This window comes from Chlorocebus sabaeus, chromosome 10 (genome assembly GCF_047675955.1).
Source record: "Chlorocebus sabaeus isolate Y175 chromosome 10, mChlSab1.0.hap1, whole genome shotgun sequence".
NCBI lineage: Eukaryota > Metazoa > Chordata > Mammalia > Primates > Cercopithecidae > Chlorocebus > Chlorocebus sabaeus.
In genome coordinates this window covers 11,645,350-11,658,983 of record NC_132913.1, presented here as the reverse complement: position 1 = coordinate 11,658,983, position 13,634 = coordinate 11,645,350, and the positions used below count along the sequence as shown (strand labels likewise).

General features: G+C 33.9%; 1 protein-coding gene across 3 annotated transcripts in view; it reads left to right on the top strand.

The window, feature by feature from the left end:
* The window catches only part of PTPN4 (protein tyrosine phosphatase non-receptor type 4), a 241,659-nt gene that overhangs the window by 134,138 nt on the left and 93,887 nt on the right, over window positions 1-13,634 (top strand). The window contains exons 4-9 of one of the 3 annotated variants that reach the window (XM_007964710.3): window positions 1,364-1,406; window positions 1,501-1,579; window positions 5,661-5,705; window positions 5,966-6,018; window positions 6,378-6,498; window positions 9,634-9,721. In XM_007964710.3, coding sequence (XP_007962901.1) covers window positions 1,364-1,406; window positions 1,501-1,579; window positions 5,661-5,705; window positions 5,966-6,018; window positions 6,378-6,498; window positions 9,634-9,721 — 429 coding nt within the window. Of the gene's footprint in view, window positions 1-1,363; window positions 1,407-1,479; window positions 1,580-5,660; window positions 5,706-5,965; window positions 6,019-6,377; window positions 6,499-9,633; window positions 9,722-13,634 lie in introns of all 3 variants that reach the window. The other 2 variants (XM_037988092.2, XM_073019612.1) reach the window with 2 other exon arrangements.

Genomic DNA, 13,634 nt, shown 5'->3' with positions numbered 1-13,634 from the left:
GAAGTTTAATAATAATAAATAAAAAAAAAAAAAAAAAAAAAAGAACATCAACTGGGAGAGCAATTAAGTGGTGATAGGCAGAGCTTACACTAGAGAGATAAGGATGATAGACTGATAAATTCTAGATACAGTTTGAAGATAGACTTGGATTTGATGTGTTGGATGTTATGGACAGTGGAGAGGAAATCATTATTAATTACTCCCAGCCATTTATTTATTATTAAAAATCTATGTGTTCTGCCTGGATTTAATTATGGGTGGTAGAAGTTTGGTTTATAAATAATGATACATAAACTTACTTGGAAAATTCTACCATATCTAGTACCTCATTTTGGGTTCTTTGATTTTTTTTAACCGAAACATGTTAGCAGTTGAAATTTTTCTGAATTCAGCCCTAATTGTCCAGAAATAGAGCTAAACTGGCCTTCAGAAGTATTGAAACTGCTTAAAATTTCTCACACATAAAAATCATCCTCAAAACTAAACATTATATCTTTAAAAATTGGTGGGTTTTTTTTAAAGGGGAGGTATTTTATTTTTAAAGGAATGAGGTAAATGTTATAAAATTTCTCCTCAGTGGATTTTCAAGTTCTGTAGTAGAATTTTGCCTGAATGGGTATAAAGCCCAAGATTTTGTGTGGGGGGTGTGTGTGTGTGTGTCTGTGTGTGTGTGTGTGTGTGTGTGTGTGAAGGGTGAAGAGAATTTTGAAAACTTGCCAGATTATTAAGAAATATATTGGCCCGGCGCAGTGGCTCAAGCCTGTAATCCCAGCACTTTGGGAGGCCAAGATGGGCGGATCATGAGGTCAGGAGATCGAGACCATCCTGGCTAACACGGTGAAACCCCGTCTCTACTAAAAAAAATACAAAAAACTAGCCGGGCGAGGTGGTGGGCGCCTGTAGTCCCAGCTACTCGGGAGGCTGAGGCAGGAGAATGGCGTAAACCCGGGAGGCGGAGCTTGCAGTGAGCAGAGATCCGGCCACCGCACTCCAGTCTGGGTGACAGAGGGAGACTCCGTCTCAAAAAAAAAAAAAAAAAATAGATTAATGTGAATCACTTCAGGTTGCTGCAATTATTAACCAGCTTTACTTTTGAAATAGAGGTTATTGCGCATTGTACAGTGTGATGGAAAAGTCAAATCAAAGTCTTAATATTAACACAAATACATTCACTAATTTCTAGCATAATTTTATTACATTTGATATGAAAAATATTGTCTGTAATGCAATGATTTTTTTCCTACCTGGGCCTTTTCTGAAATGCAGCTTTAAGCATTAATCTCCAAATGGAACAGATTTGTAAGAATCAATATAGTAGTTCCCAAAGGAAAAAAGGAATCAATTTTTTTTATTTATTTTTCAGAGGTGGCTGGATCCAAACAAACCAATAAGGAAGCAGCTAAAGAGTGAGCATACATATTTAACATTTTGCAAGTTTACTTTATAAAGATAAAGGATTAATATAGTCTGATTAATTAGAACTACTTTTATTAATTCTAGGAGGATCTCCTTACAATTTGAATTTTAGAGTCAAATTTTTTGTAAGTGACCCCAACAAGTTACAAGAAGAATATACAAGGTGGGTTTATGGAGCATATTTTTCTTGAAAATATTGTCAAAACTCTAATATAAAATTTTGAAATTAATTAGGCAAAAGGAAATTACTATGGTGTAATTCTGAGCTTTCCAGTCAGTACACAGAATAAGTTATGGCTATTCCAAGATAATGTTTTCCTCCTTTTTTGGATGGCTAGGAGAGTGTAAGGGGATTTAGAACCTCAGGGTGGCCCAGTCCAGCCCCAAGCAGCCTCCTGAGCCATATAAATATTAAAAATTTCTACTTGTGAACACTGCTTAAGTGTGGCTATAATTAATTGAGGTCATCAAATGTTGCTGAAATTGTATCCAAAGGATGCTGTGTGGTGAGAAATGTTTGGTTTTTTTTCCCATGTGAAAGCATATTGTAGTATCTTTTTTTATTGGGGATAACATAGAATTTATAAAATATATAACCATTATTTGCAAGTCAGTAGGTACCTTTTGTCCCTTATGTGTTTTTAATCTTTGATTCCAAAAAAGTATAATGGAGTTTATAAAGGATGTTGCAGAGAGTGCACTAGCATTTTGAGGCCTTTACATGCCCACTTGACTCTCCATTTTAAGTCTCAGCTTATGTTACTATCTAATTTTGTGGTCATTTCAACTTGACAGAGTATATACGTGAATGATCTAGATGAACATTTTGATAATGTTCTTGAATGTAAGGTGAAATATTGATGGTAGAAATGGAGAAATACCAACAGTGTGGTTACTGTCAGTATTAACCTGAATGACAACCTTTTGTGTTGCCTGAAAGACAGAATTAGTAATTAGTAATGATTTTTTAAAAAAGACAGTTAAAAATTAGCATGTTATACTCTCTGTAAAATTCTCAGATATAAGAATATAGGCCAGTGACTACATTCAGAATTACTATATAAGATAGGTGTCAAATTAAAAAATCCATACTTAAAATTACCTATAGATAGGATGTTAAATTTTAATGTATTGGTTATCATTTAGGAGGATACTGTCTTGGAGTGGAGAAACAAAAGGATAAATTAAAGATACTTAATTAGCTGCAGCTGCCAGTTCTAAGGTGTTTGCAGAGTTTTCAATAGTAAACCAAGTGAGAAAAATTAGATTGACATTCTAGAGATTTCTTTTCAGTGTGTTTTGGGGTGAGTGTGCAGGTGTTCCTTTTTTTAACAATGGGAGTATTCAGTAATGTTGTCTCTGGATTATGTAATCCTAATACTTGCAACTAATAGTAGAATCCACGCTAATTCCTCTTGAAAAACAAAGTTGTGTTATACGTATACATCTTGGCTTAATATTATAACCCTTAAAATATTGTGAGTTATAACCATGTTCATAATGTACTTCACTTGAAAAACTGTCTTTGAATTTCTGAGTGGAAGTAGAATGTGTTGATTCTTGTATAGCCTGCATTGAAAACATAATAAGGAAATAAATGTGTCTCTCTAATAAGTTGAAATAACTTCCTAAAGCAGAAGAAAGTAAAATCAAGTTTGATGGTAGTCAAGGAATTAACTTGTTCTCAGACCCTTTTGTAATGGAATGTTATGGAATCTTATAACTGGTATTATTTGGTAAAATGGGGTAAATGTCTAGTTTTTAAAAAATTTTACTACCATAGTGTGTATCAGTGATTTTTCTACTCTGATTAGAAATTAGAATCATGTGGGGGTGCTTTAAACCATAATGATGTCTTGGTCACATCCCTAGATAATTCTGATTGAACAGGTCTTAGATGGGACCTGGGCATAGGTATGTACAAGTTCCCCCAAATGATTCTAATATGTAGCCAAGGCTACATATTAGCCATAGCTTTAATGCTTGAGTAGTCTTAATGTGATAGTTATGATTAGTAACAGTGTACCTTCTGCCACAGCTGCTAAGTTTTCAGAACTAGTTTAGACCCCAGGAAACAGGAAATCTGCTATACCTCCTTACCTTGAGATTTCAAGAATGTAAATATACATTCCCAATATGCAGATGAATCTGCTTAGTAATTCTTTTTCAGTTTTTAGCTGTATGAAAGTTGATTCTGTTTGGTAGTGAGCCAAGAGAAGAAAATAAACTCTATGTAGTACTAAATTAATTTTTTAAATATCCTTTTAATTAGTGAATTAGTTTAGTTTAATTAGTAAAAAATATTCCTTTAATTTTGAAATAGTGGGCGGGGAGGGGGGCGGGGAAAGAATGGAGTCAAACAGGTTCCACAAGGTTAAACACTATTTAGTTTTAGCAGGTGCTAGCATCATTAGAATTGAATTTTTCCAATTCCTAAGATACATATGCTAGGCAAATTGATACTACTTTCTTTTTACAAATGTAGAAACTAAGACTCAGCCACATTTTAACTAATTTGCCCAAGATCACAAGCTAGTTTTGCCTAGGACTTGAATTCTGGTTTCTGCTTTTAACAGTTAAGTTCTTGCCTCTTGGTTAAATGAGTATGTAAGTAAAATTTGGCAAGTATAGGCATTATTTATGTCAGATTTACAATATTATGGCAAGGATATACATGACCTTTAAATCCTGACTATAAGATTGTTTCTCACCAGGAAACTTTAACTTTGAATTATTTTTATTTTTATTTTTGGGACAGAGTAGTCGCTCTGTCGCCCAGGCTGGAGTGCAGTGGCGCGATCTTGGCTCACTGCAAGCTCCGCCTCCAGGCTCACGCCATTCTCCTGCCTCAGCCTCCCGAGTAGCTGGGACTACAGGCGCCCGCCACCACGCCTGGCTACTTTTTTTGTATTTTTAGTAGAGACGGGGTTTCACCATGTTAGCCAGGATGGTCTCGATCTCCTGACCTTGTGATCCACCCGCCTCGGCCTCCTAAAGTGCTGGGATTACAGGCGTGAGCCACCGCGCCCGGCCCTTTTGTTTTTTGTTTTGTTTTGTTTTGTTTTTTCTAGTAGAGATGGGGTTTCACTGTGTTAGCTGAGATGGTCTGGATCTCCTGACCTTGTGATCCGCCCACCTTGGCCTCTGAAATAACTTTGAATTATTAAACCAAAACAGGCCTGATGGAAATATACTGTCTTGGATTGAGTAAATAGATTATATTTATAATATTATGCACTAAGCCTCACAAGAAATTATATATGAAGCCAGGATATTTGTATTCTTTTTTTCTTTTTTTTTTTTTTGTAATGCGTATCTGATTCTCTGAAAACCTCTTTGGTAATTTGAATATTGTCATGGAGCTCTTCAATGACTTTAATCAGCCAAAGTAGAATTTCTAATGACTTTTGACTCTTTGAATATGTATTTTTTTTAGTGAAATAAAAATCTTAAAATTTCCTGGTTAAACATTTAAAACCACAGAGTTTGGTCGTCTGCCACCCCTATACAACACAGATGACTTTGCCCAAGTATTGATAAATCTTTGAGTGAATGGGTTACCCACTAACAGAGACCAAAGGACAATGCTATCTTTTAAGCAACGACAGTAGGCTTGTTAAAGAAAACTTATGTTTTTGTTCGTTTCACAGGAAATTGAATACTTGACAGTTCTAACAATAATAGACAAAAGAGCTCTTTTTTCCCCCCCTAATCAAAGAGAGACTTCTTAACTCAAATGGAAGTGTATAGGTGCTTTTCTGTAACAGGCAGCTTCCTGCCATCTGATGATAAAATGATCAAAACACTGGCCTGTACTCATAGCTGACTTTCTGTCTCAGACCAGCAAAAATCTTGGCTGGTCTCTAGTGCATTGCTACTGTCAACTCTTTCATGTTTGTGATACTCAGGTTTTCTATGCTTCCCACTTCTACTTTCTGCATATACCAACCCTCAGAATATTTCTCCCTGTGTCATGTAACTGTTTAAAATCTTGAGGGCTTCTATAATGGAAGCTAGTGGAAACAAGACATTCGAAGTACAAATTTCATACATCAAAGAATTTTAAAGATTTAGATTCATGAGCTTATGAAATCTTATTTTTAAACTACTTTACGTGTTTTAATATGTAAATTATAAAAGCAAATATTTAAATATTTTTATTTGTTAATGTAAGTATATAGTTTCTTAGAATTGAAATTGTTGCAATTCTAGTAAATGCTATCCTTTTTTTTTTTTTTTTTAAGGTACCAGTATTTTTTGCAAATTAAACAAGACATTCTTACTGGAAGGTGGGCTCTTTAAATTTCTTACAAATTTTTTTGTAATGGACTTTAAAAATACTTTTAAAATCTGTATTAAGTGATTCATGGTCATTGCAAATAAATTATTTAAGAAGGTTACATGTAGTGTGAATTATTTTCATCAGATAAGTTTATTTCTTAATAGTTAAATCACATGAAACTTCAAGTGTGATTGTTTAACAAATTATAGTACTTTTGAAATTACTGTGTTTAACCTTTGGTTATGTATTTTTGTTTTGTTTTATTAGATTACCCTGTCCTTCTAATACTGCTGCCCTTTTAGCTTCATTTGCTGTTCAGTGTAAGTATCAGCCCATTTTTAGGTCAAATAGCATATAACTTTGTGGTTTGTGTTGCTAGTACATTGGCTTTAATGTGGGAGTTCTGTAGTTGTGTTACTATATAGAAAATAGTGACTGCAGTGGAAATGTAATTAAATCTTCAGTTAGTTAGCAATTACTATGATTTTGGGGAAAAAAAATTTCCTCTGAAATTGAGACCTAGAAGAATGTTAAATGGATTGCTGTAGCTTGCTGAAGTGGTTATATTAGAAACATAAGTACTTTACATCCAGAAATAGAATTAATGACATCACTGATTTGACAATAATAATTTAAAAATTTGTTTATTAAAATGTGAATATTTTCCTTTCATTATTAGCTGAACTTGGAGACTACGATCAGTCAGAGAACTTGTCAGGCTACCTCTCAGATTATTCTTTCATTCCCAATCAACCTCAAGATTTTGAAAAAGAAATTGCAAAATTACATCAGCAACACATGTAAGAGTTTTTTAGTTTTTTATTTGATAAACTTCTTATTGGCATTCTTTCTAGAGAAATGTTTGAAATTACTTCTAATTTGATGGCTGTATTTAATATAGAATAATTACTCTTACCTAAAATAATATTATTTTAAAGAAATATAGGTGATCTATGCTAAAAACTGATTTCATAGACTATATGAGGCTCATTTTGATTTCTATTAAGAGCCATTAAGCTATCTGTAAACAGACATTTATTTGCTATTGTGTAATAGTCTAAGTAATTTTAGAATATAAATAGTATAGTCACATTGTAGAGATCCATCTGCTTAGTAATTCTTTCTCAGTTTTTAGGTATAAAGGACTTGATTCTCCTTGGTAGTGAGCCAAGAGGAGAAAAGGAACTCTATATAATACTAAATTAATTTTTTAAAAGTATTTCTTTAAAAACAGTACAGGTTGAACATCCTTAACCCAAGTTTGAAATTCAGAGAGCTCTAAAATTTGAAACTTTTTGAGCACTGACATTACACCACAAGTGGAAAATTCTGCACCTGATCTCATATAATGGGTTTCAGTCAAAATGTGGTCAAAACTTTGTTTCATACACAGAATTATTTTAAATATGATTACCTTCAGGCTATGTGTATAAAGTATATATGAAACATAAATTTCATGTTTAGACTTGGTTTCTATCCCAAGATACTGCATTATGTATATGTAAATATTTCAAAACTTGAAAAAATCTGAAATCTGAAACACTTATGATCCCAAGCATTTCAGATAAGGGATACTTAACCTTATCAATATTCATTCATTAACAATATTCATTCAACTTTGATTCTTTTGTGTGAGTATAATTTTCTGTATTATTTTTTCAAAAGAGATTTGTTGCCTTGAATAGAAAGTAATATTGTTTATTAGTTCAGAATTCAGTTGTGCTTCAATATACGATTCTGAATACTCAGGGAAAAACTAAGGCAGTGTTGCATATTGGTAAGAGTCTGAACTAGAGAGCCAGACTGCCTGGTTTGAAATTCTGTAAGATTAGTTACCATCTTATAACCTTGGCCAAACTGCTTTATGCCTCTTCTCTGTTTCCTTATGTAAACTAGGGATAATAAAAGTATCTATCTATCTCTGGAGTTATTGTAGGTCTTAAAAGAGTTGATATACATGAGGTTCTCATAACCATACATAGCACATTGTACACACTGAAGAAATGTTAGCTGTTATTATTCTTCAGAAAACTTTCTTTTGCTAATAACTCATGTATCTAAGACAGGATAACAAACCATGGCCCATTGCCTTTTTTTTTTTTTTTTTTTTTTTTTTTTTTTTTTTTTTTTGAGATAGAGTCTCGCTCTGTCGCCCAGGCTGGAGTGCAGTGGCATGATCTCAGCTCACTGCAATCTCCGCCTCCCGGGTTAATACCATTCTCCTGCCTCAGCCTCCAAAGTAGCTGGGACTACAGGTGCCCGCTGCCACGCCCAGCTAATTGTTTGTATTTTTAGTAGAGACGGGGTTTCACCGTATTAGCCAGGATGGTCTCGATCTCCTGACCTCATGATCTGCCTGCCTCGGCCTCTCAAAGTGCTGGGATTACAGGCATGAGCCACCGCACCCGGCCCCCATTGCCTATTTTTATATGGCCCACAGGCTAAGATTGTTATATAGATTTTAAATGGTTGCAGAAAGTCAAAAGAATAGCATTTTGTGGCATGTGAAATTTCATAAAATTCAGTGTTCATGAATAAACACTTACTGGAACACAGATACCCTCATTCATTTATATGTTGTCTGGCTGTTTTCGCACAATGGCCAAGCTAAATAGTTGCCACAGAGACCGTATGTCCTAAAAGCCTACAATATCTACTATCCAGCCCTTTGCAATAAAAGGTTTGCTGATTCCTGATCTAAAATAGACTAAGAGTAAGAGTTTGAAAAACTGGTAACCTCCTGGCGTAAGCGTAGACTGCCTAATGTGGTGAGGGGGCTATTTTAGTCTAAGTAAATTCCATTCATAGTGAAAGTTATACATATAGCATATCAGAATCAAGAGTTTGAAGATAAGCCAGATTTTTTAAATTTACCAATAATAAAAAGACTCTTAAGGATAAGCTTATTGATTATATATTTCTGTTGATTATATATTTCTGTTTAAGTACATGATTCATCAGATCTTTAAATGAAGAAAAATAGAATTATCCACTTTAACTGGAGGGAGTATATATTTAATTTTATAGAAATTTGAAGTGTGCTGCTTGTTTTGTGCATTAGCGGGCTGTTGGCTTCCTTTTCTAGTAACATTAGTGAATAGAAAGTTTGTATCTTTGTTTTTGTAATTTGCTGCTTTTGCTCTGCTGTAGTCTGATGATAACAGATTACTAAGGTTGTTAAAACTATATGTGAAATAGGAGTAAATCTATTTTTAAAGGCCTTACATGTAGAGCAGTGGTTCTTCAACTTGTGTTTATAAGAATCACTTGGGATTGTTTTTAAATATAAACAATTTTGACCTCATCCTTTCTAAATCAGACTCTACAGAATAGTCTTCTTAAACCATCTGTGATGGAAGATGATTTCTTCCCTCCAGCTGTCATTATTGTATTATTTATGTTTTGTAAAATATAATAAAAATTAATTACTAGAAAAGTAAAGTGGAGAAAGCAAAGATGTAAAAAATACAAGTCCTCGTTTGTTTGTGTTTTTGTTTTGTTTTTTACTGTTAGATTTAACAGATATTACCCTGCCAGATTGCTATACAAGCCTCCAACACTCAGGTTCCATACTGTGAATCAACCTCTGATTGTGCACCACACTCTGAGAAGCACTGCCCTGGAGGTTGGCTTAGAATCTGCAAGTTTCAGAGATACCTTGTGTGATTTAAATGCAGATATTGTGTATGAACCAAATTTTGAGAAATACTGCTTTTAAGTTATATCTAAAAGTGAGGGGCTTTGTTACAGTCATCCATATGAATAGCAAGGAGCTTTAAAAACTTGGTGTATTCTTGTATTTCTAGAAAATAAGAAAGTATTCTGGAAAATAATAATTTGGGTTAAGACTGCTCAGTTTTTTCAGATAAATAGCCTTTTTCTAATTTAGCTGTATTTGATTGATTGATCCAATTTTTAACTTGATGTCTTTATAGAGGCTTATCTCCTGCAGAAGCAGAATTTAATTACCTAAACACAGCACGTACCTTAGAACTCTATGGAGTTGAATTCCACTATGCAAGGGTAAGTGAAGAAAACTTACTTCGATGTTGTTGAGTTAGGCTCCGTTACTCAGTATAACATTTTTTAAGATTAGATAACAAATGGAATAAGTTATGATTGCTGCTGACATAGCTGCACTGAAAATTTCCTCTGAATTTAAGTATTTTCACAATAACTTAAGATTCAATTCCTGAATGTGAAGGATGGTTAATATGGATTCTTCATGTTATTATTCTTCAAGGTAGTGTTTTATATGTAAAGATAATTTTTACCGACCATAAGATATAGTACCTTTAGAATATTTATTTTAAAATATAATTCTTAAGCTATAGGAAAAGTGGCTTTTGTATACTTTTATAATAATGATCATTAAAAATATTCTCACATCACTGAGGCCTGCTGCCTTTGAAAAACTGGTAACCTCCTGGCGTAAGCATATTTGTGAGTGTTTATCCTGTATTTGCGTGTTTCCTCATGTTTTTCTTGAGTTCTTTATCAAAAGTACTTGGAGTATAGCTATTCTATACTCAGTGAAAAGTGGAATTATAATCATCAATTGAGTTGCGGATAGTGTTTATCTTCTCTTGGGAATGAATAGTTGAGCCTAAAAAGAATATCAGCCTGAAAGGGAATTCAGAGCCAGTATTTTTCTTAGATAATTATTTTCAATCATTTTAATATGCAGACACTCACAGGTACACAGATAGTTGTTTAAGTACTCAGAGTTCTGGTTCATGTAATGGTTTTATCCTTTAGGACCTTTCCTGACCATATTCTGGGAGAGGAACATCAGTTCTTACGTTTCACAAAGCTTATGTCAATCTTTGCTTTAAAAGACCAGATGAGTTGCTTTACTCAAATGATTTTATCTTGTAATTCTGAGTTTTACTTGGAAATCTTTTTGTCTGATTCCATTTAAAATGTGTCTCTTAGAAACTTTCAGCTTTCTTTTTTTTTTCCTTCAACTTTTATTTTAAGTTCAACTTTCTGCTTTCTTTAAAATATGCCCCTTTACTGTCCTTCCTTATTTAGGGCCTATATCTTTTGAACATGATTCTTAAAAATGTAATGTACTGGTCAGTATTTGTGTCACTAGTTTTTTTTTTAAAAAAAAGTTTAAAACAGATGGAACTTTAAATATGTGAATTAAACTATGGTTAAAAATAAAAAGGGGCTGGGCATAATGTATCGTGCCTATAATCCCAACACCTTGGGACAGCAAGGCAGGAGGATTGCGTGAGCCCAGGTGTCCAAGACCAGCCTGGGAAACGTAATGAGATCTCAGCTCTACACATTTAAAAAATAAGCTGGGCATGGTGGTGCATGCCTGTAGTTGCAGCTACTCAGGAGTTGAGGCAGGAGGATCAGCTGAGCCCAGGAGTCTAAGCCTTCTGTAAGCTATGATCATGCCACTTCACTCCAGCCTGGGTGACAGCAAGATCCTGTCCTTTCTTGCAGTAGTATTATAGTTTTGGGTGTTACATTTATGTCTAATTGTCTTGAGTTGATTTTTGCATGTGGTAAGAGCTAGGTGTCCAGTTTCCTTCTTCTGTATGTGGCTATCCAATTTTCTCAGAACCATTTATTGAAGAGGATGTCCTTTCCCCAGTGTAAGTTCTTGTTGACTTTGTTGAAAATCAATTGGCTGTAAATATTTGGCTTTGTAAGTTCTTGTTGACTTTGTTGAAGATCAGTTAGCTGTAAATATTTGGCTTTGTTTCTGGGTTCTCTAGTCTGTCCTATTGGTCTGTGTGTATGTTTTTACATCAGTACCATGCAGTTTTGGTTACTGTAGCCTTGTAATACATTTTGACGTCAGGTAATTTGATGCTTTGTTCTTTTTGCTCTGGATTGCTTTGGTTATTTGGGCTCTTTTTTTGGTTCTATATGAATTTTAGGATTTTTTTTTCAAATTCTATGAAGAACGATGTTGGTATTTTGATGGGGATTGCACTGGATCTGTAGAGTGCTTTGGCAATATGGTCATTTTAACAATATTAGTTCTTCAGATCCAAGGGCATGGGATTTTTTTTGTTTGTGTCATCTTAAATTTTTCATCAGTGTTTTGTAGTTTTCCTTGTAGAGATCATTCACCTTCTTGGTTAAATTTATTCCTAGGTATTTGTTGTAGCTATTGTAAATGGGATTGCCTTCTTGATTTCTTTCTCAACTAGATCATTATTGATGTATAGAAGTGCTGCTGGTTTCTATGTGTTGATTTTTACTGAATTTATTTATGAAATCTAAGCATTTTTGGTGGAGTCTTTAGGTTTTTTTAGATACAAGATCATATCATCAGCAAAAAGAGGTCATTTGACTTCCTCTTTCCCAATTTGGATACCTTTTCCTTCTTTCTCTTGCCTGAGTGCTCTGGCTAGGACTTCCAGTAGTATGTTGAGTAAGAGTGTGCAAGTGGGCATCCTTGTCTTTTTCTAGTTCTTAGGGGGAACAATTTCAACTTTTCTGTTGAAATTCAGTATAATGTTGATTTTGGGTTTGTCGTATATGGCTTTTATTATTTTGAGGTATGTTCCTTCTGTGCGTTTGTTGAGATGTTGAAGGTTTTCAAATGCTTTTACAGTGTCTTTTGAGATGGTCATATGGTTTTTATTCTTCATTATCTTCTTGTGATATATCATGTTTACTGATTTGTGTGTGTTGAATCATCCTTACATTCCTGATATAATGTGTTGTATCTGTGGTGTATTATCTTTCTAACATGCTGTTGGATTTGGTTTGCTAGTACTTTGTTGAAGATGTTGGTGTCTTTGTTCATCAGGGATACTGGCCTGTAGTTTTCTTTTTTCTAGTTTTTGCATCCTTGCCTGGTTTTGGTATGATACTAATGCTGACCTTATAGAATGAGTTAGGAGAATTCCCTCCTCTTCAATTTTTTTTTTGGAATAGTTTCAGGACTGTTATTACTTCTTTGTATGTTTGGTAAAATTCAACTTTGAATCCATTTGTTCCTGGGCGTTTCTGTGTTGGGAGACCTTTACTGATTTCAATCTCACTACACATTATTGGTCTCTTCAGGTTTTCTGTTTCTTCTTGATTATATGTTTTCATGAATTCATTTCCTCTAGGTTTCCCAGCTTGTAGTTGTTCATAATAGTCTCTGATGATCTTTTCTATTTCTGTAGTATCAGTTGCAATGTCTCCTTTTCATTTCTGATTTTACTTATTTGGATATTCTGTCTTCTTGGTTAGTCTAGCAGTTTATTAATTTTGTTTGTCTTTTTGAAGAACCAACTTTTTGTTTCATTTATCCTTCATAATTTTTACGGTCACTGTTTCATTTATTTCTGCTCTTATCTTTGTTATTTCTGTTCTACTAATTTTAGGTTTGTTTTGTTCTTGCTATTCCAGGTTTTTGAGATGCATTGTTAGACTGTTAACTTGTAGTCTTTCTCCTTTTTTTGTGTAGGCATTTATTGCTGTAAACTTCCCTCTTATCAGGGCCTTTGTTGTATCCCACAGGTTTTGGTATGTTGTATTTCCATTTTCATTTGTTTCAAAGAATTTTTTTATTTCCATCTTAATTTCTTAATTGACCCACTGGTCATTTAGAAGCATATTGTTTAACTGATTTGTTGAGACTTGTTTTGTTACCAAACATATGGCCTGTCTTGGAAGATGTTCCATGTGCTTATGAAAATAATGCATATTCTGCATTGTTCAGTAGAATGTTCTCTAAGTGTCTGTTTGGTCCATTTGATCTAATGTTCAGTTTAAGTCCAATGTTTCTTTATTTTCTTTCTAGATCTGTCTCATGCTGAGAGTGAGGTGTTAGTCCCCCACTATTATTGTATTACAGTCTATATCTCTCTTTAGATCTAGTAATATTTGTTTTATGAATCTGGGTACTCCAATGTTTGGTGCATATATATTTGGAATAGTTATGTCCTCTCACTGGGTTGATCTCTTTATCATT